General features: G+C 42.5%; 2 protein-coding genes and 1 pseudogene across 3 annotated transcripts; 2 read left to right on the top strand and 1 right to left on the bottom strand.

Moving 5' to 3' along the window:
• The first annotated feature begins 5464 nt into the window (after positions 1–5464).
• LOC115675032 (scarecrow-like protein 21) lies at positions 5465–9131 on the top strand. Of its 2 annotated transcripts, XM_056317105.1 has the most exons (3): positions 5465–5593; positions 6811–7786; positions 7874–9131. In XM_056317105.1, the coding sequence occupies exons 2-3, from the start codon at positions 6961–6963 to the stop codon at positions 8707–8709; spliced, it is 1662 nt and encodes a 553-aa protein (XP_056173080.1). In that variant the 5' UTR covers positions 5465–5593; positions 6811–6960; the 3' UTR covers positions 8710–9131. The 2 variants fall into 2 exon arrangements, with proteins under 2 accessions (XP_056173080.1, XP_030453484.1); XM_030597624.2 differs by having other exon boundaries at positions 6811–9131.
• A 1984-nt stretch (positions 9132–11115) lies between these two features.
• LOC115675033 (organic cation/carnitine transporter 4) lies at positions 11116–15550 on the top strand. Its single transcript, XM_030597626.2, has 2 exons — positions 11116–11924; positions 14231–15550. The coding sequence occupies exons 1-2, from the start codon at positions 11456–11458 to the stop codon at positions 15394–15396; spliced, it is 1635 nt and encodes a 544-aa protein (XP_030453486.1). The 5' UTR covers positions 11116–11455; the 3' UTR covers positions 15397–15550.
• Positions 15551–16684: 1134 nt separating this feature from the next.
• On the bottom strand, positions 16685–17772 carry LOC115675175 (fatty acid desaturase 4, chloroplastic-like; annotated as a pseudogene).
• Positions 17773–22034: the final 4262 nt, after the last annotated feature.

Here is a 22034-nt window from a genome sequence, read left to right as displayed (position 1 = left end):
CTTTCTTCCTTTAGGTGATGCTTTTTGGATTCTTCACGTTGCTTTTTGTTCTTCCGTCTCTTTCAGTGACTGTTGAACTTTTCTGGTCTGAGCATCATTACCTTCAAGTTTGTACATGAGGTGATTTGCTCTCCCGACATAAACCCAACCGATCATGAGCGCCACGAATTTACTCGACCAGCAAGGTACAATTTCTTGTCCCAGCAGTGACTCAGCATCGTAAATTTCCAACCGCTGGTCGTGTCGAGTCGTCCAGATCGAATCGAATGCTTAAATTAAATGCAGCAAAGTCCGTAGTCGGTTTACAGCATTTTTTTTCACTCGAAACAACCTCACGGCCGTGTCCATCGACCTCATGGGTGAACTCTTACCAAATGTGAATGGACGGAGCGGCTTGCTCGCCGTCGTAGAGATTGTTCGATCCAAGAGCTCACAGATGATCGGTTTCTTTCGACAAAATTCCATAACCATGTTTTCTCCATCGTTCAGCCACACCTTTTGCTTTATCAGCGGTGCTGAATAAACCACGAAGCCTCTGGTTTTGCTTTAAAAGCCTTGGAACCATCCCACTATGAAAAGCCAATGTATTGAGTGCGCATTAGTCACAATCATACAAAACCATGGTTTCTCATTGGCATGGTGGCACCAAATCTGCAGTAATTTACCTGGTGAACACCAGAAGGTGGATAATGAGTTGAACGTGGCCGTACAGGCAAGATCCGGTAGACCCGGTGGAACTGCTGGAAGATCCTCCATGGCCTCTTGCTCAAGTGCTCATTAATTTTTGGGCCTTGCCAAGTTCATCAAGGCCTCCTGTTGGGCCTAACATGCCCAAGAGCAGGGAAAGAAAAATAGGTTTGGGACTGTTTTGGTCATTTTTCCAATGATTTGATGACCTCTCATTTATGTTTGCGTGATCTTTTCTTTTATTTATTTCTCTTCCACTTTTTAAAAGCTTTTAGAGTTTAAAATCAAACTTTTATTTATTATGGAATGCCATGAAGGCGCGAACCCCTAAAAATATCTTCATAACTACATTTAAAATCATCCCTAATCATTGGGAAAATTACCGAAAAAATCATACACCTATTGCACTTATGTCAATTCAGCAATAAACCTTTTAATTTGGCCAATTTAGTCCTAGGCCTTTTAACAATTTTTGCCTATTGAGTTCTAAACCTTTCAATTGTGTTAACTTTAGTTCTAAACCTTTTGACAATTTACCTAGTTACCAATTTACGTTGGAAATCACTAACATGGTGATCTAGTTAGCGCTGACCGTCTTATGTGGAACGGCCGACACTAACGTAAACAACTTTGTAATTTTTTTCTTTTTCTTTTTATTGTTTTTCTTCTTTTCTTTTCTTCCAACCCTAGGTCGATGAAAAAAGAAAGAAAAGAATAAAAAATAAAGAAATTAAAGAATTACAAAAATTATCCACGTCAGCACCAGTCTGTCGTGTAGAACAATTGGCGCTGACCAAACCGCCCGTTTGCGACTTCCGACCAAAATTAACCAAAAGGACTAAATTAGTAGATAGTCTAAAGGTGTAGGAATCAATCGACAAATCGTCAGAAGGTTTATGATTAAATTAATTAAATTGAAAGGTTTAAGATTGAATTGGCACAAATGCAATATGATTATGACTTTGTTGGTAATTTTTTACTAATAATTTCATGTTAAAATGTAAAATACTTTTTTTTTAAAATTGCTCGAATGACGCAACACCGGTCTTTTTAAGACATGGCACTTTTTGTATCATATCTTATCTTGTTCTAATGAAAATAATCTAAGTAGTTTTACATTCCCAATGACCATTGGATATATTGCACTCAAGATGTTGTGGTCTTTATACGAGTGGCTCAACAATCTGTTTAATCAAGGAGCCCCACTTTGAGTGGATTAAGAGCAGTGCTTACTTTGCTAAGATCTTAATATTAGAGAAATAAAATAAGCCACGTGGCTTCTAGGCCTTCTTTGTTTTTTGGTCATAGGCTTCTAGGCCTTTTGAAGTGGTAAGAACGCTGCAATTTGACAACACCACTTGTGCAAACTCCATGTTACTTTCGATAGCTATGATTTCGACACAATAATTGATGAAAAGCTCGTTTCCCACACACAATTCACCCATGTTGCTGTCACTTACCTAATTATCAGTGTCGTATGATAATTTTTTAATGCCATCAAGTGTGAATTAGGGAAAAACAAGGTCCCAAAATTGCAGAAAACTACATGTTGAGTCCAATCATACAGCACACTTGCATCCAACCAGTTCCAGTCTTAGTGCCTTCCTTTTGTACTTGCACCATCATACATAAGAAAAAGTAGCAATTGGGATGGCAGGAGTGTCCTTTAAAAGATGTGGAGCATAAAGAGAGAGAACTCTATTCCTTCCTTGAAGTTTGAGGTTCGTGAATGTGACGTCCTGGAGCTCTAGACACCATTAATTTTTAATTTCCGCTTTTGGTGCAACTGAGTAACTAGAGATTCGAAAAGAGAGAGCTCAAATTCGAATTCGCCAACATATCCGGTTAAAATTCACTTTGCTAAAAAAACCGCAAAATAATGAGTTATGAGCCAACTAAGATTATCGGGTAAATTGTCCAAAAAGTCCTAAACATATTGCATTTTTGCCAATTTAGTCATAAACTTTTTAATATTGCCAATTGAGCCCTAAATATTTTTACTTCTTGCCAATTGAGTTCATCTAGCAAAATTGCTAACGTGGACGCCAGTCAGCTTACGTGGAGCTGACGTGAACAATTTTTTAATAATGTTTTCTGATTTTTTTCTTTTTCCTTTTTCTTTCTTTCTTTTATTTTTTTCTTCCCTTTCTTCTTTCTCCAGCTGGTCGCCGGGCCTCGACAACTGGCCGGAGGCTAGGGTCGGTGAGGTCGACCTCACCGACCTCAAGCGAGCCTTGTCCTCGTTGGCCACTAGCGAGGTCGATCTCACTGGCCCAACGACCAGCTAAAGGATGAAGAAGGGGAGAAAAAAAAAGAAAAAAGAAAAAAGAACAGAAAAGAAAGATAAAAAAATATTATTAAAAATTATCCATGTCAGCGCCACGTAGCCCGGCCATCATCCACTTCAGCGATTTCCGGCCAAAAGTAGCTGGATGAACTCAATTGGCAAGAAGTGAAATTGTTTAGGATTTAATTGGCAAAAGGTAAAAAAGTTTAGGACTCAATTGGCAAAATCGAAAAGTTTAGGACTGAATTAGCAAAAGTGTAATAGTTTATGACTTTTTCGACAATTTTTCATAAGATTATCAATTGCTCCACACCACATCAAGTGTTCGATGTGTGATTTTTCTAATGCCTCTTAGCGGTTGTATCATTTATCCACCACGATTCCCACATGCATCTCAGCAACTGTATCCATCAATCTGTAATGAACCATCCCTTTCTCTCTTTTGCAATCGGGTTTCAGAAGAGAAAAGAAAAACGATGATGGAAGTTGAGACTTTAAATACGAATCACTCTTTCAAAGTGACTCCCATTATTTGCTGTTAACACAGATGACATGTGAAGTAGCTAAAGTCCAAATATGCCCCAACTTTTTTTCTGTTTCACGCGCATATCATCATGGCATGCTACTCATCAAAAGGGGTCATGAGATCTTGTATGAATATCGACGTTCCTATCGTTCGTTTATGTAGAATTGATAGCGGCAATAGTGACTTCTGGCGTTTGATCTTGTGTAAGTATTACATACTCTTCTAGGAAATATGAATTGAAAACGTTGAATAAAAGTGGATGGAGATAAATAAAGAAGAAGAAGAAGAAGATAGTTTCCTTTTGATTGTCTTTAACAAGATAAATTCAAATATCGTAAAATCTGAACAACACAAATTAATTTTACGAAATTTGAAAGATTCGAATAATCATGTCGTTATTATCGCGTTTCAATTTAAATTGGGATGTTATTCATTGTTTAGTAATGAACAATAAATTGCATCTTAAAATTTTGCAAGGGCAAGCAAGGAACTTTATATGCTAAAGTTACAGGATTGAAATCCTCCGGGTTTGTATATGATAGATCTTTAGTTTTTACTTGTGATCGCAACAATTTATATTCAGGCGAATTTCTACTATACCTACGACCAAAATAGTAAAATTTACTAAGAATAATAGCAATATGAGATATTAATTCAACATATCAAGCGACGTGATATATTGTCAATGTTATTTTAACAAGTTTGCGATATTGCTTGAACATTTATTTTGCGCTTTCTTATGTTCGATTTAAATAAATTGGCGTTCCTATTCGAGCCACCTAAGGTCAAAGGAGTCAAAGGCTTCACTCCACGTGGCAAAGCCAGATTATCCATTGATTATCATCTGCGTGGTATTAGTTTTTTAAGATGTTTATTTCGCACATATGTTTTACAAAAATTATGAAAACAAAGCATTAATTATAAAAACAAAGCTCTAAAAATATTAATTTTACGCTTACTCCATCGGAAATAAAAACGTCGCCAAACTTTTCGCTCTTATTTTTCAATCTTTTTCGAAGAAAATTTGAGAAATTATTTTGCGATGAAATTAGTCCGCGCGTATATTAGTATTTCCCTGGAAATTTTCACCACGTGCATATTGAAGCTAGTGACGAGAGTGTGTATCATGAGGGAATTGCAAACTCTAGCATCCGGATGACAACGAAATGAAATCCAACACATGCTTATCGTTATCCTTTTACCGTCCAAACCACACGTGCTCGGACACGCGTATTTTTAAGCTAGTTATCGGTGGATGGACCTTTTAGGAAACGGTCCAATCCACGTGTCAAATTTTTAAAAATAAGAGGCGCGATCTTTTCATTTAACATTGTCTTGATGGGATGCTCTAAATCTTAATCTTAGATCACACACACACACACACATATATATATCTTCTTTTTTTTGTTCAAGGGTCACATATTTCAAAGGGACGAATCTAACAGAGGTAAATGCGAGCATTGTTAGAAAATATGGTGATCATAATAACCCCAGTTGAGTAAAGAAAAAAAATGCAGATAAAGAGGGCAATTGCTATTACCTAGAGAGAGCGACCACGACCACCACATTGTTGATTTAAGGACGATGATCACCGCGATGATCTTGAGGTGTCCAATTAGGGACAACAATTATGTGATAATGGTCTTTTGCAATTTTGGTCATCACTCAAGATCTGTTGTCTCCTTTTCTCTTATATTTACTTAATTTTCAAATTTTATGAATGGCGTTGATAACGGGAGGACTCGATAGCACAAGTAATACGAGTCAATGGATTAGGTCGCGCATATTGTGAATTGGAGAGTACTTAATTGAAGAAAACGACACAAATTAGATGATAAAAATAGAATCATCCCAAACTTGACGATCGTTTCCTCTCTCCGTCACCGTTAAAATCCCGTCAAAGACGTCCGTCAACCCTCTCGTCTTCTATATATAACCTGAAAGCACTTCCACTTATAGAATGAAATTCTTCATAGACTGACAACAACAGCGTAGGACTATCCGTCCCTCAGACACTCTCATCGTCACTCGAAGGTCTCTCTCCATAACAACAAGGAGACCAAAATCTTGGGCTTCTCCATGTGGAGCTTCCGGTAACCACTCTCGCTCGACCAGTGTTTCTGTGCATCAGCTTATCATTATCATCGTACCTGGCTTGGCTTTGTATCCTCTGTTTTTGGCTGGTTGTTCAGTAATCTCAGGAGGAGGAAAAGCCGAGTCGAAATGGGTCTGCGTTTCATGTTCCGCTTGATTCTTCTATCTTCTTCTTTAAGGGGGTTATGTTTCTGAGGTTGAATTATATTGGTGGGCTGAAAGGTTTTCCTTTCTTTTACCAGCAAGAGCCCCCAAGAACGCAAGTAGAGAGACTCAAAATTTAGTGTTTTTGTTACCCTGCTCTTTCGAATCTCTCTTCTTGATGGACGATAAGTACCTAGTTCTGTTGTTGTTTTGATTATTACTATTTTATAAGGCTAGTAGACATACCCTTTTGTGAAATTGAGGCTTCTTCATGGGTTATGATCAGTAACTTGTTCTCTTCAAATATAGCAGTTCCTTTACAATCTATTTTGATGTTAAGACCGTGCTCTGAAATGCTTGTTGAAACCAGGAGGCCCCAGAAATTTGTCGGGCCCTTCAATATAGGAAGTGCTGATGGGAAGTCCTTTACTATTCCTTTCTTTGTTTTGCATAAATTATACTGATAAGAAGCTGTTAAGAGTTGCGTTTACTGCAAATACAGCATGTGTTTGATTCAAGAATTGATGAGTTTCACAACTACCAGTTTTTGATTGGCAATTTCGTAGAACATCATCTCTGTGAAAGGTCTCCCTGAGATAAAGTACTCGTCTGTTGAATCAATTGGTGCTTATCGTTTCTGTGTTCTTGTATATTCTTGATGTCAATGATAGCATGGTTTTGGTTTTTCTGGTGTCCATACCCATTTTGTGGTATTAAATTTTATGTCGATTACCGATTGAAATTGTTACAGGAATGTAAATTTTCTGGAATCATCTGTTCATCAGTGAAATCTTGTTAGTTGTCTTCATGAATTGATTGAGAATTGTTGCTAGATACACCATGACATTTTTGACCTCATGCTACCAATGCGACGATAATCGAGTGTTGATATGTTTGGTCTGATGCAGTTATTATACATGTTTACTCTTGTCTCTGCCCCTCCTACCTTTTATATACCTGTGCACAGATGTGTTGTTTTTTTGTCCATTTTGTCTTGTTTAGGTTTGATCCCTCTCTTTCCAAGCTTATTTTCATCACTTGAATAATGATTTGTTTCCTGGATCAATTGCAGGCCAGTGCTTTTGCATGTGGAGTTTGTCCCAGCAAAGTAATTCCAGTTATTTGGCCGACACCAATTTGCAAGCTCCATATTCCATGCCTTTCTTGTTCGTGACAAGTAATTGATGATTACCAAATGGCCACCCAATGATAAACTCATAGCATGGAATTGCACCAGCTATTTGGATATGGTCTGACTGATGCTGGCTTAAAGTGCTCATCTTCTCACCCTACAGTTACATCAACACCTAACAGGTCATTAAACTCCTTGAAATTTGATATTGGAAGTTCTCGTTTGCCCTTCTCAAGTCAACTCGAAAGTGAGACCCTACCTCCACCGAGAGACAAACGAGAGCAGCAGAGCTCTGCAGAAAATCTTTCCATAAGTAGCGCTTCTTGTAACTACACCCTTGAAACCAACAGCAATCTCGTTTGTTCAAAATCCGACTTTTTCATTGACCCTCTTTCAAACCACGTTATGTCAGGCTCTGATTTGACGTCGTTGTCAGGAAGTTTGAATAGTAGCCCATGGATGAAATTTGCTACAAGGGAATTAGAGGCTACTTTTGATGATGTAGTAACATCGCCATATATTTCTTATTGGAAGGGTAGCATTCCACTTGTTCAGGGTCAAAAACCTAACAAGCGGAGCCAAGAGTGCTATAGGTTGTGGTCTAGTCAGCCTCAAGCATCTGTTGCTTTAAGACATAGGCAATTTAACGAAAATACTCTATTGGAGAAATGGCACAAAGCAATTGATGAATCACTGGTACGCAGTCGTCTAGAAGATGAGATAAGGCACTTGCTGATTGAGTGTGCAAAAGCCTTGTCAGAGAACAATACAGATGAATTCGATAAGTTGGTCAGGAAGGCTTGGACTGCAGTATCAATATGTGGAGGGCGAATTCGGCGTCTAGGTGCTTGCATGGTAGAAGGGCTCGTAGCAAGGAGGATATCTTTAGGAACACAGGTTTCCTGTGTCCTTAAATGTAAGGAGCCACAAAGCAAAGACTGGCTCACCTACATGCATGTCTTGTATGAAATCTGCCCTTACTTGAAGTTTGGTTGCATGGCAGCTAACGGAGCTATTGCGGAAGCTTGCAGAAATGATGACCGCATCCACATAATAGACTTTCGAATCGCTCAGGGAACTCAATGGGTCACTCTACTTCAGGCGCTCGCGGCGAGGCCTGGTGGGGCCCCACATGTACGGATCACAGGGATCGACAACCCTGTATCTGTATATGCCTGCCGGGGTGGTGGATTGGAGGAAGTGGAGAGGAAGTTGGCTGGAATATCTGAGCAATTCAAGATCCCTGTGGAGTTCAATGGACTGAGTGTGTTTTCCCAGGATGTTACTAGGGACATGCTCGATATAAGGCCAGGGGAGGCTTTGGCCGTGAACTTTCCGCTGCAGCTCCACCGCACCCCAGATGAGAGCGTTGACGTGAACAACCCAAGGGACGGGCTTTTGAGGATGGTGAAGTCTATTTCGCCCAAAGTGATCACTTTAATCGAGCAAGAATCAAATACAAACACAAGCCCATTCCTCACGAGGTTCGTCGAGACTCTAGATTACTACTCGGCAATGTTCGAGTCCATAGACATGGCACTGCCGAGGGACGGAAATGATTGGATTAACACGGTGCGGCATTGCCTGGCAAGGGATATCGTCAACATCATCTCATGCGAGGGAAAGGAAAGGGTGGGGCGACACGAGCTGTTCGGCAAGTGGAGGTCGAGGTTGCAAATGGCCGGGTTCAGTCAATACCCACTGAGCGCTTACGTGAACTCAGTGATTAGGAGCTTGTTAAGGCAGTACTCGGAAAATTTTACGGTGGAAGACAAGGAAGGAGCCATGTTGTTGGGTTGGAAGCAGAGGAGCTTGATATCGGTTTCTGCTTGGCACTGACAAAATAAGTTCTGATCTCTATATCTTGACCTTTCGAGTCGACTAAACTTTAAGGGTGGCTCGCATGTGCACCCTTAGAGCGGCCGGAGTTATTCTGAGTGAGAGATGTTGTAATACGGCTTTGCCATATTCAAAACGAACGCTTAAACACTCAACCTACATCTTGAGCTCGGTAGCTATAGAAGTCACATACAGTCTGATACTCATACACTTACATACTGATAAAGTTTGTATGGAGTTCAGCGGATGGACATGGAATGGCGTCATTCCCCGTCGCTGCTTCGTAAATGTATGTGTGGTCCAAGTCCTAGAAATTAGAAAATGAGTACAGCCGCACTTTGTGGAAGTGCGGTTACCGACTTTGTATTAGTTTAATTGTCAGTGGTGTTTAACTACTTGTCTATGGGATTGGAGGCTTTTTATAACCTTAAATGTGTTGAGCCTGCTTTGTCATTAAGTCCACTTTAATCAAACGACATACTTGATTAGTTTCGGAATTGAGGCTTTTCGTGGTATGCGCGTGATGTGGTAATGGCGGCCTAAATAATTCAGTGGTTTGAGAGTGCCGCATCACTAGCTGAGGTGGCGAGCATTTTTCTAAATAAATCAACTTGCAATTTGACATGTGTATCAAATATCAGAAGGGCACTAGCTGAGGTGGCGAGCATTTTTCTAAATAAATCAACTTGCAATTTGACATGTGTATCAAATATCAAAAGGGCGCCGCTATTTCTACCCCTTATATGGCTAAATCCATCCAATTTTCTCCAGAAAATAAATCATTTAATTGCAATTTAAAGCGATGGCTCAAAATTATCTACTTTCCTTTTTATTTTTTATTTATTTTTTCTATTTATGTAGGATCTAGTTGCCTTTGCTTTTAATATACACGGGATAGCCACATTAAATAAACACAAACCATGAAAATGTTTAATTATGTCAACTAAATTCTAACTAAAAATAATAATAATAAAAAAGGAAAGTAAATAAAGTTGGGGCTACCACATTAAATTGCAATCGAGCGAGGGAAATTTTACTTTTTTCAGGGAAAAACACGGCGGATTTAGTTATACAACGGGTGGAAATGATGCAGCCCTAACAAAAAAAGAAAATCTTGTTTGTCTTCGTCTTCCTCCTCCATCCAGCCTCATTGCTTGCTCCTCCATCCAACCACCGTTTGCCCGGCCACTTGAGAATCCGGCTTGGCTGTCTCCACCGCGCAAGCCGCTGCCATCTCCGTCCTCGGCGCCCCATCAACCCGCCGTGGCCGTCGCCCCAGGCACGAGTTCTCTCCCTTCACCTTTGTTGCCATGTCTCCCTCATGCCTCTAGATCTAGCATGGACGATCTTGCCGGAGTTTGCACGCTCGACGGAAAAATTGAGGGAGCGGATCGGCTTGAAGGAGACCCGCCATGACGGCTGCGCCAAACGTGACCCTTGACGGAGCCGACCACAAAGATTGCGATATAAAACAAAGCCGAACTTCTAGATCTTGGAAGACCCCTTGACGAAACCGACCACACGATCTATGATGTAAGACCACAAACAGAGCCGAACTTCCATATCTGGTGGCGACGACGGCTTGTCAATGGCCGCGAGCCTTGATGGTGAGGTCGAGATGCCATGGACGAGCCGCCGCAATGGGTAGCACTACGAGCTCAAAACGCAAAATGAAGAACAACGAAATAGAGGTCATGCTCGAGAAGACGGAGCCACTGGCGGTGGTCGGCGTGGACGTGGCACCGGCGGCGACCGCCGAGGGAAGCGCGGAGCCTAGGCAGCGCGGTGGCCGGATGAAGGAGGAAGGGAGATGGAAAAGAGGACAGGTACTCTAGTGTTTTTCTTTGGGTTAATATCATTAAAAAACTCAAACCGGTAATTTTTCCCCAAACTAATATTTTGATCACTAAAAATTCAAACTGATATATCTGTGATAAATTTACCTCCCGTTAATTTCCGTTAAATTGGATTTATACCACAAAAAATCGCAAATTGGACAAACGGAGGATAAAACATAAAACTGACACATCAGACAACTGCCGTGTGTCATTTAACAAAGCAATTTGACAGTAAAATTTAACGGAAACAAACTAAGGGTAAATTTATCACAAGTGTATCAGTTTAGAGTTTTTGGTGATCAAAAAATCAATGTGGGGTAAAATTATCACAGATGTATCAGTTTGAGATTTTTTTTATAGTATTCATCCTTTTTCTTTTAAATTCGAGATAAACGTCAAATCATAAGTGGATTTATCAAAAAAACGCACACCTCGGTTCGTGACCCGACCCTCATAAATTGCCGAATATTTTCTCCTAACACATGCAAGATCCCTTTTTTGGGCCAGGATTAGTCAATAAATTAATGGAGCGATTCTCTTCAATATGCTGACTCGACCCACTTTATATCCGGCGCGCTCAATCAGTAACATCTGATCCTCTCCTAATTAAAGAGAACAGCTAAATTAAGCCTTTTTTCCCCCGAAATGGACTCGCTTTCCATTTCGCCGGCTCACACCCACCGTGTGATCCAAAGAACATTCCCCCCGATGATTCGTACGACTCCCATCCAACGGCCACCACAAGCCCAAGATCCCCACGTGTCAACCATCAATGATTAGCGTCCCCGTCAACGTCAGCACACCTTCGAGAGGCGCCCAGCGCAATACAAGGACGCCATAAGTACAGGTGTTGGGCAGCTTGCAGCCATCTCCCCGCCGTGAAAATCCGCCTAGAAAGCCGCGCACCGATGTCGTCCTCCTCAGCGGCACCGCCGTCTAATGATGACCCTCTCCACGCCCCCCTCCTCCCCCCTCCTCCTCCGGCCGCGGCAGCGGCGGTGGCTGGAGGGGAGGGCCGAGCCAAATCCGAACCCGACAAGATTTGCATCGACGGGATGCTCCAGAAGTACTGCGGCGAGTTCGGGCCGTGGCAGCTGAGGCACTTCGTGCTCACCAGCCTCGCGTGGTCCCTCGAGGCCTTCCACACCATGGTCATGATATTCGCGGACCGCGAGCCGGCCTGGCGGTGCACCGACCCCGCCGTGGGGGGGTGGGGCTGCGACTGGGCAGCGACCGGGGTGTGCGGGCTGGACCGGGGCTCGTGGGAGTGGGTAGAAGGCGGCGGGAGCTCCACGGTGACCGAGTGGGGGCTTGTCTGCGGGGAGAAGTACAAGGTGGGGCTGGTCCAGGCCTTGTTCTTCGGCGGGTGCATGATCGGTACGTCCCTCTTCTCAATCAATCCAGAGGTTACTCTAATGTTCTGGTCGTTAGACCTTATTGCGTGCTTGTGATGCTTAATTGATTGATCGTTCTTTGGTGCAATATATGGAATATAACTTAATATTTGCCAGCTCTAGCCTCTAGTAATGAGAGACGGAATGTCATGTGTTTCTGATGAATTTCCCCCTTTTTTGCGTCTATTCATTTAAGGGTCGACTGATTTGTGGCCACACATGTCTCTTTAGCCTTTTGGGTCTCTACTCTTGTCGCCAAGCAGTTTGAAATTCAACAGTAGGGGCGATGTTCGGAATCGTTAGGGGTTTGGTGTGGGCCAAAAAAGCTTGATGCTGAGCATATCCTGTGCTGGTGGATAACGTTACAAAACGACAAGACCCATATGAAAACGTGAGAGTCGGGTTTCGGCGGATGTTGTGCAAGCGAAAAATAGAAAATTAATGGTTGGAACGATAAGGGCAGAGAGTTTTATCTTCGACCATGGCCTTTAAATTTTTGTCTTTCGCACATTTTTCCATGTCGACCCTAGAAATGGACGTAGTGGGATTCTTATCGACAACTGCGTTTTTAATTATAGCACTGTGGTTATGTTTTTTTTTTTGTTGTTGTCGTTTTATTGGATTCCTTTGCCGATTAGAAATCGTTGGATATTTGGATGATGATGCGAGATCGTTGCTCCTGTTCTTTATTCGTGCATCCTGTGTGCTTTATGTCTGTAGATTTTGACTGAATCTTATTTTTGTTTGGTTAATATCGCAAAATTTTTTAAATTAATATACTCGTGATAAATTTACCCAAAATTAATTTTTTGACAACAAAAAACCTCAAACTGATACATTTGTGATACATTTACCCTCCGTTAGTTTCCGTTAAATTTTACTGTCAAATTACCGAGTTAGATGACACGTGACAGTAGACGAGTATATCAGTTTGGGGTTTTACCCTTCGTTTGTCACATGTGTACCAGTTCGTGATTTTTCGTAATATTAATCCAATTTAACGGATATTAACAGAGGATAAATTTATCATAAATGTATAAATTTAAGATTTTTGATAGTCAAAAAATTAATTTGAGATATATTAGTTACATACGTATTGATTTAAGGTTTTTGGTGTGTCATGGATATATTGAATAAGATTTTTTCGTGATATTAATATGTTTTTTTGCTTATTATTGCTAATTTTAGAGCAGAAGTTTTTCTTGCTCTTGCGTTGGATTTCGTCCTTCAACTATTCAAATTCAAAAGGTGGGCGTGTCTCGACATTTTAATGGATGTGATTTACCACAAAAAAGACAAACATTTTAGTGGATGTTTTTTGTCTGGTGTCATTGTCACCATCACTTCAAGTGGCAATTGGCAAAGCATGTCACATACCCTGCACGCCTCTTACATACTTTATGGATAAGCCAATCATGTCGGGTAGCGTAGGTTGGTGTTGTCTTGAAAGAAAGCGAGCGAAATTAATATTATAGTCTTGTTAACGAGTTTTTTCGGAATCCTTTATTAAATATGATTAATTACAAATAATTCAACAAAACAACGGGCAAATCTTTCTTAATTGCTTGATTATCAGAGACTCTGCAATATTGTTCCTGAATAAACTGTGTGTTTAAGGAGAGATGAGCGGTAGAATCCAAGAGAAGAGACGAATTTTTGTTTGTTTGTGGGGAGCTTCTTTTCTTTTTCTTTTTTAAAGTGAAGAAAGTGAACTTAGTCTCTCTTTCTGACCGCTACTCCAGCATGGAATGTGTTAACATTTCATGAAATTTTCTCTTGCAGTCAAAGAGCACTCTCTGTGCTTGACGTGAAAGGCATTAGCATGCATCAGACAAGAGTTACGATTATTTCAAGTAACTGAACACAAAAAAAATGACTGGGGAGCGATTGTGGAATGCATGACTGGCCGTGGTTAAGTTTGCATAGCAAGTACTTTTTCAGTCTCACAAATGAAGTATAAATTTTTTGCTTCGGCTGGTTGATGGAAAAGCATTGAACTCAATCACTCTCTTTCTTTTTACCCTTTTCCCAATGACAAATCGTCTGATCTCGGCTCGAGTGCCGAGTGATAAATGGTAGCAAAATGACACACACACACAAAGTTCAAATTAGAATCTCCTAATAAGTTTTCTTTCTCATGTGTGAAACTGGAGGAGAGTGCTTTATGAACTGAAACAATTAGAAACATTATGCATTGGCTCGTTATCTAACTGATTTATCGAGACACTTCAATTTCTGAGGGATTGTATTCATAGTCCGATGACTTCTTATGCCGTATGTATGTTGCAGGAGCCGGGACATTTGGCCATCTCTCGGACTCGTTCTTGGGAAGGAAAGGCTCTCTCACGGTGGTTTGTATCTTGAACGCCATCTTCGGTTGCTTGACGGCCCTCTCTCCGGATTACTGGACCTATTGCCTCCTCCGCTTCATTACCGGATTTAGCACAGGCGGGGTTGGCCTATGCGCTTTCGTACTATCCACCGAGCCTATCGGCCCAAAGAAGCGCGGAGCGGCGGGAATGTCCACTTTCTACTTCTTCTCGTGCGGCATCGCTCTTCTCTCCGGCATCGCTTATGTGTTTCGCTCATGGCGGGACCTCTACATCGCTTCCTCCATTCCCTCCATGCTCTTCATTGTGGGGGTCCTCCCTTTCATCTCGGAGTCCCCACGGTGGTATCTCGTCCGGGGGAAGATTGACGACGCCATGAAGCTTATGCGAGCTATCGCGAAAGCCAACAGGAAACACCTCCCCGATGGGGTCATCCTTGCACTTGATGAGGAAGTGAATGAAAACTCGAATGATGGTCGGTCCTGCAAAGATCAAAGGGACAAAAAGGACGTGATAACGGGGTCTCTCATCGATGTGGTGAAGTCACCTGTCACTCGGATTCGCCTTTTCTTGGCCGTGGCAATCAACTTCCTGTGCTCGGTCGTGTACTATGGCATTAGCCTAAACGTCGTCAATCTCGGGACCAACCTTTACCTTAATGTGTTCCTCAACGGGGTGGCTGAAATGCCGGCCTTTACCATAACGGCGCTATTGCTCGATAAGTTCGGGAGGAAGCCATTGGCGATTGGCACACAGTGGTTCAGTGGGTTCTTCTGTCTTATTGGGAGCTTGATGACGATAAATGGGGTATGGAAAGTGGCGAGGATGGTGTGCGGAATTCTCGGGATTTTTGGCATGGCCGGCACGTATAATTTGCTCTTTATCTACACGGCGGAGCTGTTTCCGACGGTGGTGAGGAATGCGGCTCTTGGCTGTGGAGCTCAGGCGGCGCAAATGGGTGCGATTTTGGCGCCTTTGGTGGTGGTCTTAGGAGGTGGCTTCCCATTCGCGGTCTTTGCGGTTTGTGCAATTCTGGGAGGGATACTAGCATTTTACCTCCCGGAGACGTTAAATCGGCCTCTGTATGATACAATGGCTGGAATGGAAGGTGGGGAGAGTGTATGAAGGAACACAATTCGCTTGCTTTAAACTAAACTTGAATAATTTAGACTTAAATGACTGTTTTTGGTGATAGGATCTTCCTATTATGTTTTCATTTTTTTTACTTCCTTTGTACAAGAATTGAAGGGTCACGTAGATTACAGCAGCATTGACTACAGGAACACATGACCACGCTTCTTCTTTTTCGTCTTCTTTTTTCTTGGTTATGCATTTAAGAGAGAGTAGGATGACAGAATCTTTCTTAAACAAAGAGAAAATGTCTGCAAGAGTAAGTCTTTGAAATCACTCATGTTGCCTTAAAGCAGTTGTCATCACATGATGAGAACACACTATATTGACCTTCGACTGATAGTGTTTTCAGATGAAGGCATTCAACTCCACATGACGATACTATCAGTATCACTTGAGACGAGAGTATTAGGCTATGCTGTTCATGGCAACACACGGTCAAGCTTTTGATGCAGAGACTTATGAGGGATAAGAATTCCTAACACTGCTACTATCAATATGAGGGATAAGAATTCCTTTATGCAAGAGCATCAGCCTGAACAGTTTTTTGAAATAAAAGGCGATATCGATATGCTGAAAAGAAAACATGTACTCTAACCATTCTGCCTTTATGCAAGACATCAACCTCGCCAGTTTTTTGAAATAAAAGGGGAGTTTACCGAAAGACTAGTGCTTAAGGGACTAGCCTCACCAGCTCTGTCCTGATACATTACTTATATGAGGAAAAATCTCTGCTTTTCATCCCTGTACTTTCACGCATTTCCTAATCAAAGTTTTGTACTTATGATTTGTCTAATCAAGTCATTGTAGTTTCACAATGTTTTCTAATCAAGTCTCTTTGCACCAAATCCGACCAAATTTAGCCGATGTGGCCGTCGGACGATATCAAAGTATAATGCGGATAAAACATGCAGATACTTATGTGGAGGTCCCCTCGCTGGGATCTGGCGAGGCCAACTTTGAGCAAGGCTCACCCTCACTGGATCTGGTGAGGTTGAGTCTTGCCAAATGTCGGGGAGGGATGGCTTTGCCAACTTCTGTTGAGCCTCGACAGATAGTGAGGTTGGCCCTCGCCAGAGCCCGCCTCGGCGACCTCGCCCTTGCGAGGCGAGCCTCGCTTAGTTGGTGAGGTAGGTGCTCGCCAGATTTCGGCGAGGCAAGCCTCGCTGGCGCTCTCCTATGGCCAGTCGCTGGCCATCGAGGAGGTTGACAACTGAGGAGGAAGAAAAAGAAAAAAAAAATAAAGAAAAGAAAAGAAAAGAAAAAAAGTAAAAGGAAAAAGAACAAGAATAAAAAATTAATAAAAAAACTTGGAGATCCTAAGGTTCTCAAGTCTTAGTACAAACACAGAATTCTCCTATAATTTTCCTCAAAAACTTGGAGATCCTAAGGTTCTCAATTCTTAGTACAAACACAGAATTCCTAATGGGAGTTGTTCGGAACACTGTGGTGCATTACAAAGTCATGAGCTAATCCTTTTCCCTGTGGCACACTCCCAGGAGAGTTTGTTGCTTGTTTCCTTACCTTCAAATTCTTATCCTGAGTTTGTGGCTATAACCCAAAACAGAATTATTCAGTTTTTTACATTTCAGCACCCACCCTGAAGATCAAACATCAGAAAATCCTAGTAAAATGGCCTTTGAAATTCGTGTCATAAATCAAATCCAATGTACAATAATTATAAAAAATATAATCGAATGTATATTACTGGCACATTGTTGCCAAGCCTTTCCCAATGAGATAGAATTGCTATCTGCTGCATAATCGACGATTACAGCGACTGAGACTCAAGAGTTCAAGTGCCAGGAACTAACATGAAAAAACAGCACATCAAGCTTCACGGAACTGTAGGCTGAAAATGATGCAGCCCGAGCACATGGCGAGGAAACCGAGCATTGTTGGGTTGTTGCAAATGAAGTCAATCAGGCACACCACGAACACCATCGCGCGGGCCAGCGTGTGGAGGTTGTTGGCTGCCTGACGCCTAGTGATTGTCCAGGGCCACCGGGGTTGACGCATATGCCATAGTTGTTGATGCCCCAGTGGTAGAGTCCCGATCCAAGGTCCGCCAGGACGTACTCAACCGCTCTCGCCAAAACGGGATCAGCCCACGACAGACTTGGCCAGAGCAACAAGCACGGTGGTGCACCCGCAGGCGAGCCACGCACCGTGGCCCAACATGGATTTCAACGACGTGTCATTGAGTATTGGGCGGGTCGGCAACATCAGCAGAGTCGGAGCTGTCAACAGCAGCAGTTCCACAGCGAGCTCGGTGGCTTCCAGGCAGTATACACGGCCCTTGCCCTTGGGGACGTGAGCTCGTTCACGGATCACCGAAGAGTGAAGTGACTAGTGATGAAATGCAACACATTATCGTGGCTGCTGTGCAAGAAAGAAACCATCATAACGGAGGGGCGACAGATGACGTATGTAAGTCGGAATAAGTGGGCATGGAACAATTCAGTCGAGTGAAAGACTTGTGGAGAAGAACGGGGAGGATCAATGGAGTGGCTCGAATTGTGCTCGCGTGGTCCTTGTTAGGACTCAGACTCTCTCGTGCCAATTTGGTTCGCACATTCTTTCTACGTGATCTGAGCCCCACACAGGCACGTGTCACGGACCAAAGTTCGACACGTCATCAATCCAAGTGATCGCCACATCATCGATCCAAGAAGGTTCCTTAGAACCGTTAGATCGGCAAAGGGGGTTCGATCTCACCATTGAATTTGTGTAACAAGGATTGAAGCCCTTCACTGTTGGATGGAGTCAATCTCCACCGTTGGATTAATGCGACGAGGATCACTATCTTCCACTATTAGATCAAATGAATCTCTATCGTCAGATCAATTTGACAAGAATCGATATCTTCTACCGTTGGATTTTGTAGAGGATCAATGGTTGTAATTAGAGGGATTTTTGTATAAATAGGGGAGCTCTCTCCTCATTTGAAGCATTCATTTTCCTTTGAGCAATACAAACAATATAGAACTTTTCTCTTTACCTTCTCTCTCTAGAAATTTTCTTTCTTGAGTGTAAAAGTGAGAGTGAGATCAAGGCTTACTTAGATCCGATCGAGTGATTCAAAGGTCTAAGGTTTAAGTGCCGCATGGTTCGCGACCAAAAGAATCGTCCCGTGACACCCGCACAAAAGTGAATAGAAGAAAATGTGATGGCCACAGTCCAGCAACTTCTGGCTTTTGCGTGTACTCGTATAAGCCGCTCGTTCAACGCTTTAGAGGGGTCCACGGGGACTATATAACTTTGATTAGGGAAAGAAAAAAAAAACTTGAAAAACATAGTTTTGGCCATCAGTTCCAGTTGTTTAATAAATTTAATTTTTTGCTTTCCATATTAATTGAATTTATTTAACCGATGATCCATTAGGAAGCTCCAAAAGTAAAATTGCGAGAGTTATGTAAGCGGCCAAGAAAACTCTCTCTCAATGAGGAGTTTCGTGCAAGACTACTCGAGTGGGAAAATTATCAAAATTGTTCGTATAGATGCCGACATCCTACTGGCATAGTCAGAGCCGACATTGACGATTTTTATAAAATTTTTAAAAAACTTTTGAAGTTTTTATTAAATTTTTTTATTTTCTTTATTTTCTTTCTTTTTCTTTTTTTTTTCTTCCTCTGTCGGTTGCCGGGCCTAGTGACTGGCCACAGGAGAGGGCAACCTCGCCGGCGAGGCTCGAGCTCCCCACGAGTGGCCGGTGGCGAAGGAAGAAAGAAAAATAAAGAAAAAAAAATTAAAAATTCGAATTCTTTTTTTTAAAAAATTGTTAAAATTGTTTATATCAGCAATTTCCGTGCCTAGCGTCTCGGGCATCGGTGTCCTGGGCTCAGCCTCAATAGACCCGGGCGCCGTGGACGAGCGTTGGAGTTCTCATGCTCAAGCATAGAGTTTTTGGTTGGAAAATGAATTTCAATCTTTGAAAGAGGAAATAACTTTCCTGAATTTAAGTTTGAGTAGAAAAATTAAATTTTTTTTCTGTTGAGTAAATTTTTTTTTTTCTGTTGACTTATTTTTCTAGAAAAATGTTTTTAGGTAAGCAATGGGAGTGTTGATATCAATTCGAAAGGGCAGTCGAAACGATTTGCTCCTCTTTCCTCTTTTGGCGCGGTTTCTGCCTCCAACGGCTCCTCTCTCTGGAGTGGAGAGGAGCTTGCTTCTACGACGACACACACGGCTTGGATGGAGTTCCACAACAAGACCGGGAGTGAGTTCGGCGGAGGCACGCTTCCCATCGAGGTTCCTTCTTTAGTTTTACCGCGTTGCTTTTGGCTTGGTCTCTGTTTGGTTTTTGAGTGCGATTCTCGAAGATTTTGGGGGGGTCTTTTTTGATCTCGAGGTCACTGATCACGTGTTTTTGAGGTTTTCTGGTCGACTATTACGTCGGATTTGGTACGGCAGAATGGAATGAGGAAATGATGATTCCAAGTCTTGGTTTTTGTTCGGTGATTTGTGGGAAACGGAATGGAATGGAAATCCTTGTGTTTGAGTGCGGTTCTGGAAGGATTTTGGGAGGTTTGAGCTTGTGGCGGTTTGGTGATGTGGAGAGATGGTCACTGTTCGCGAGCTCGACTGTTAGTGCTTAATTCAATTCGCTGCAGTTCGATTTCGTGATAGTTCTGGGAAATGTGAGGTTGTAGTGGTTTGTTGATGTGGTCTAATGACCCTTGTTCTCCAGCTTTCGCAGTTTCTGAATTAATTCTCGATAACTTTGGTGCTTAGTTTGAGCTTTCTATCTTGGTTAATTCGAGGTTGATTTTTCTAATGGATTCAAAGTACTGAACTGGATAGAGTTCCTATCTACTTGTGGTATTTTTCTTACCCACTAAGGTGTTCGTGTTAGTGGTCTGCCCTAAGAATCAATCAATGTTGATACTCTAATATTAGTTGTGGATTAGGTTGTGTCGGAAAATCGATCTTCACTATACTTAGGTAGTCATAATGTATTGCTAGAGACCGCTTATGACTTGTGGGCCAAAAGAGTTTTGGGAACACTGCTAATGTTTAGTGAACCTACAGGGTCGCACACAATAGCGAACGGACTTAATATTGTCTATGCGCCTTGATCTACTTAAGAAGTAGATTTTAATTTATTCTCCTATTTAAATTATCTATGCGGTCGTGCGCGTTATGAGATAACGATTAAACGTACGATTGAAGGTGGACAGTTTGGCGGGCCCAAATAGCCCGGCCCACTTCTTTTAATTCCGCTAGATAATGAGGCTGTATAAATAGATAGAGAATCGTTTTCTGTCTAGAGTTTTTCGACAGAGTATCGAAAATCAAAAGGCGTTCAAGAAAAGGAACTTCAAGATCTTTCGCTAGCACGTGGATCGTTGGAGAATTCCGTTCGTGTGTGTGGATACCGGTAGAGGCGCAACACTTGGGGCGCTCATCCGGACACAATCGCTTCTGATTTATTTTTGATCCGCAAAAGGTACGTACCGAAATTCCTTTTCGATTTCAATATACACATGGATCCTGTCTAGGGTTCTATATTCCGCTGCGTTGTTTTTCGTTGATGAACCCTACAGTGGTATCAGAGCTGCTTGTGATATATTGAAGTTGAATTGGAAACCCTAATTGTTGATACATATGATGTATGCCTGAAGTGAGTCTAAATTAGGGTTAGAAGAATTTGAAATACGAATTGATATGATCAATTCAGAAGGAACGAAGCAGGGATGGGTCGATGTCGATCCCGTTTCCGCTCGCGTCGAGGCAGTGACGGCGTCGCGCCTGGGCTGTTGCCCGAGGTGGAGACGGCGAAGCAAAGACGGCGGGCGGAAACGGCGTCGCGCCTGGGCTATTGCCCGAGGCGGGGACGCGCGGGCGGAGACGGCGGGCGGAGATGGCGGCGCGTCTGGGCTGTTGCGCGAGGCTGAGACGGCGGTCGGAGACGGGGGCGCGTCTGGGTCTGTTGCCCGAGGCGGAGACGGCAGCGCGCCTAGTCTTCCGGCGCGTCGAGGACTCGAGGCATTCGGCCAGTTGCGTACGGTGAGGGCGCGGGAGGCGGCAGCGACGGATAGTCTCCCGAGAACACAGAATTGAGACTTCTGTTTATGTTTTCGGGACTCTCCTGGGAAACAGAATTGTGAATTCTGTCTAGGTTTCGGGGGCGCTGCCCCTGAGCCCCCGCGAGGGGCGCTGCCCCTTCGAACCCCGCTAGCTGACCGGTCAGCGAGACCACCACAAGGGGCTCTGCCCCTTGACCCCGCGAGGGGCGCAGCCCCCTTGACCCCTGCATGGAATTGTTCGTTCCCATATATATGATTGATATACCTTTGTTATGATAAGTGATGCTTTGTTTTTGTTCATAACATGCATGCATTCATCGCTAAATAAACATTAAGAGTCCCTAATAAAATTAAGTAATAATATGATGCCTTTCCAATCATACACCTATTAAGACTCGAATCGTCAAAAGATGGGCCTGCCAAAGCAGGGTGTCTTTAACTATTTGAGTAAAATAGGATGGATAATGGTTATCCATATGTTAAGATTGGTTTACTTAACGAGGCTATCAAAACGGTTTTGGGCCTTGAGGCATAGTGTTTGGGGATAAGATATGAGATGTCAACCCCAATAACCAAGAGTTGTATTCGATACAATTGACAAAT

Source organism: Syzygium oleosum, unplaced genomic scaffold (assembly GCF_021117445.2).
Source record: "Syzygium oleosum isolate NSW1041296 unplaced genomic scaffold, Sole_v2.1 Sole_v2.13, whole genome shotgun sequence".
Classification (NCBI taxonomy): domain Eukaryota; kingdom Viridiplantae; phylum Streptophyta; class Magnoliopsida; order Myrtales; family Myrtaceae; genus Syzygium; species Syzygium oleosum.
The sequence above is the reverse complement of the archived record's forward strand: the minus strand, read 5'-3'. Positions and strand labels throughout refer to the sequence as shown.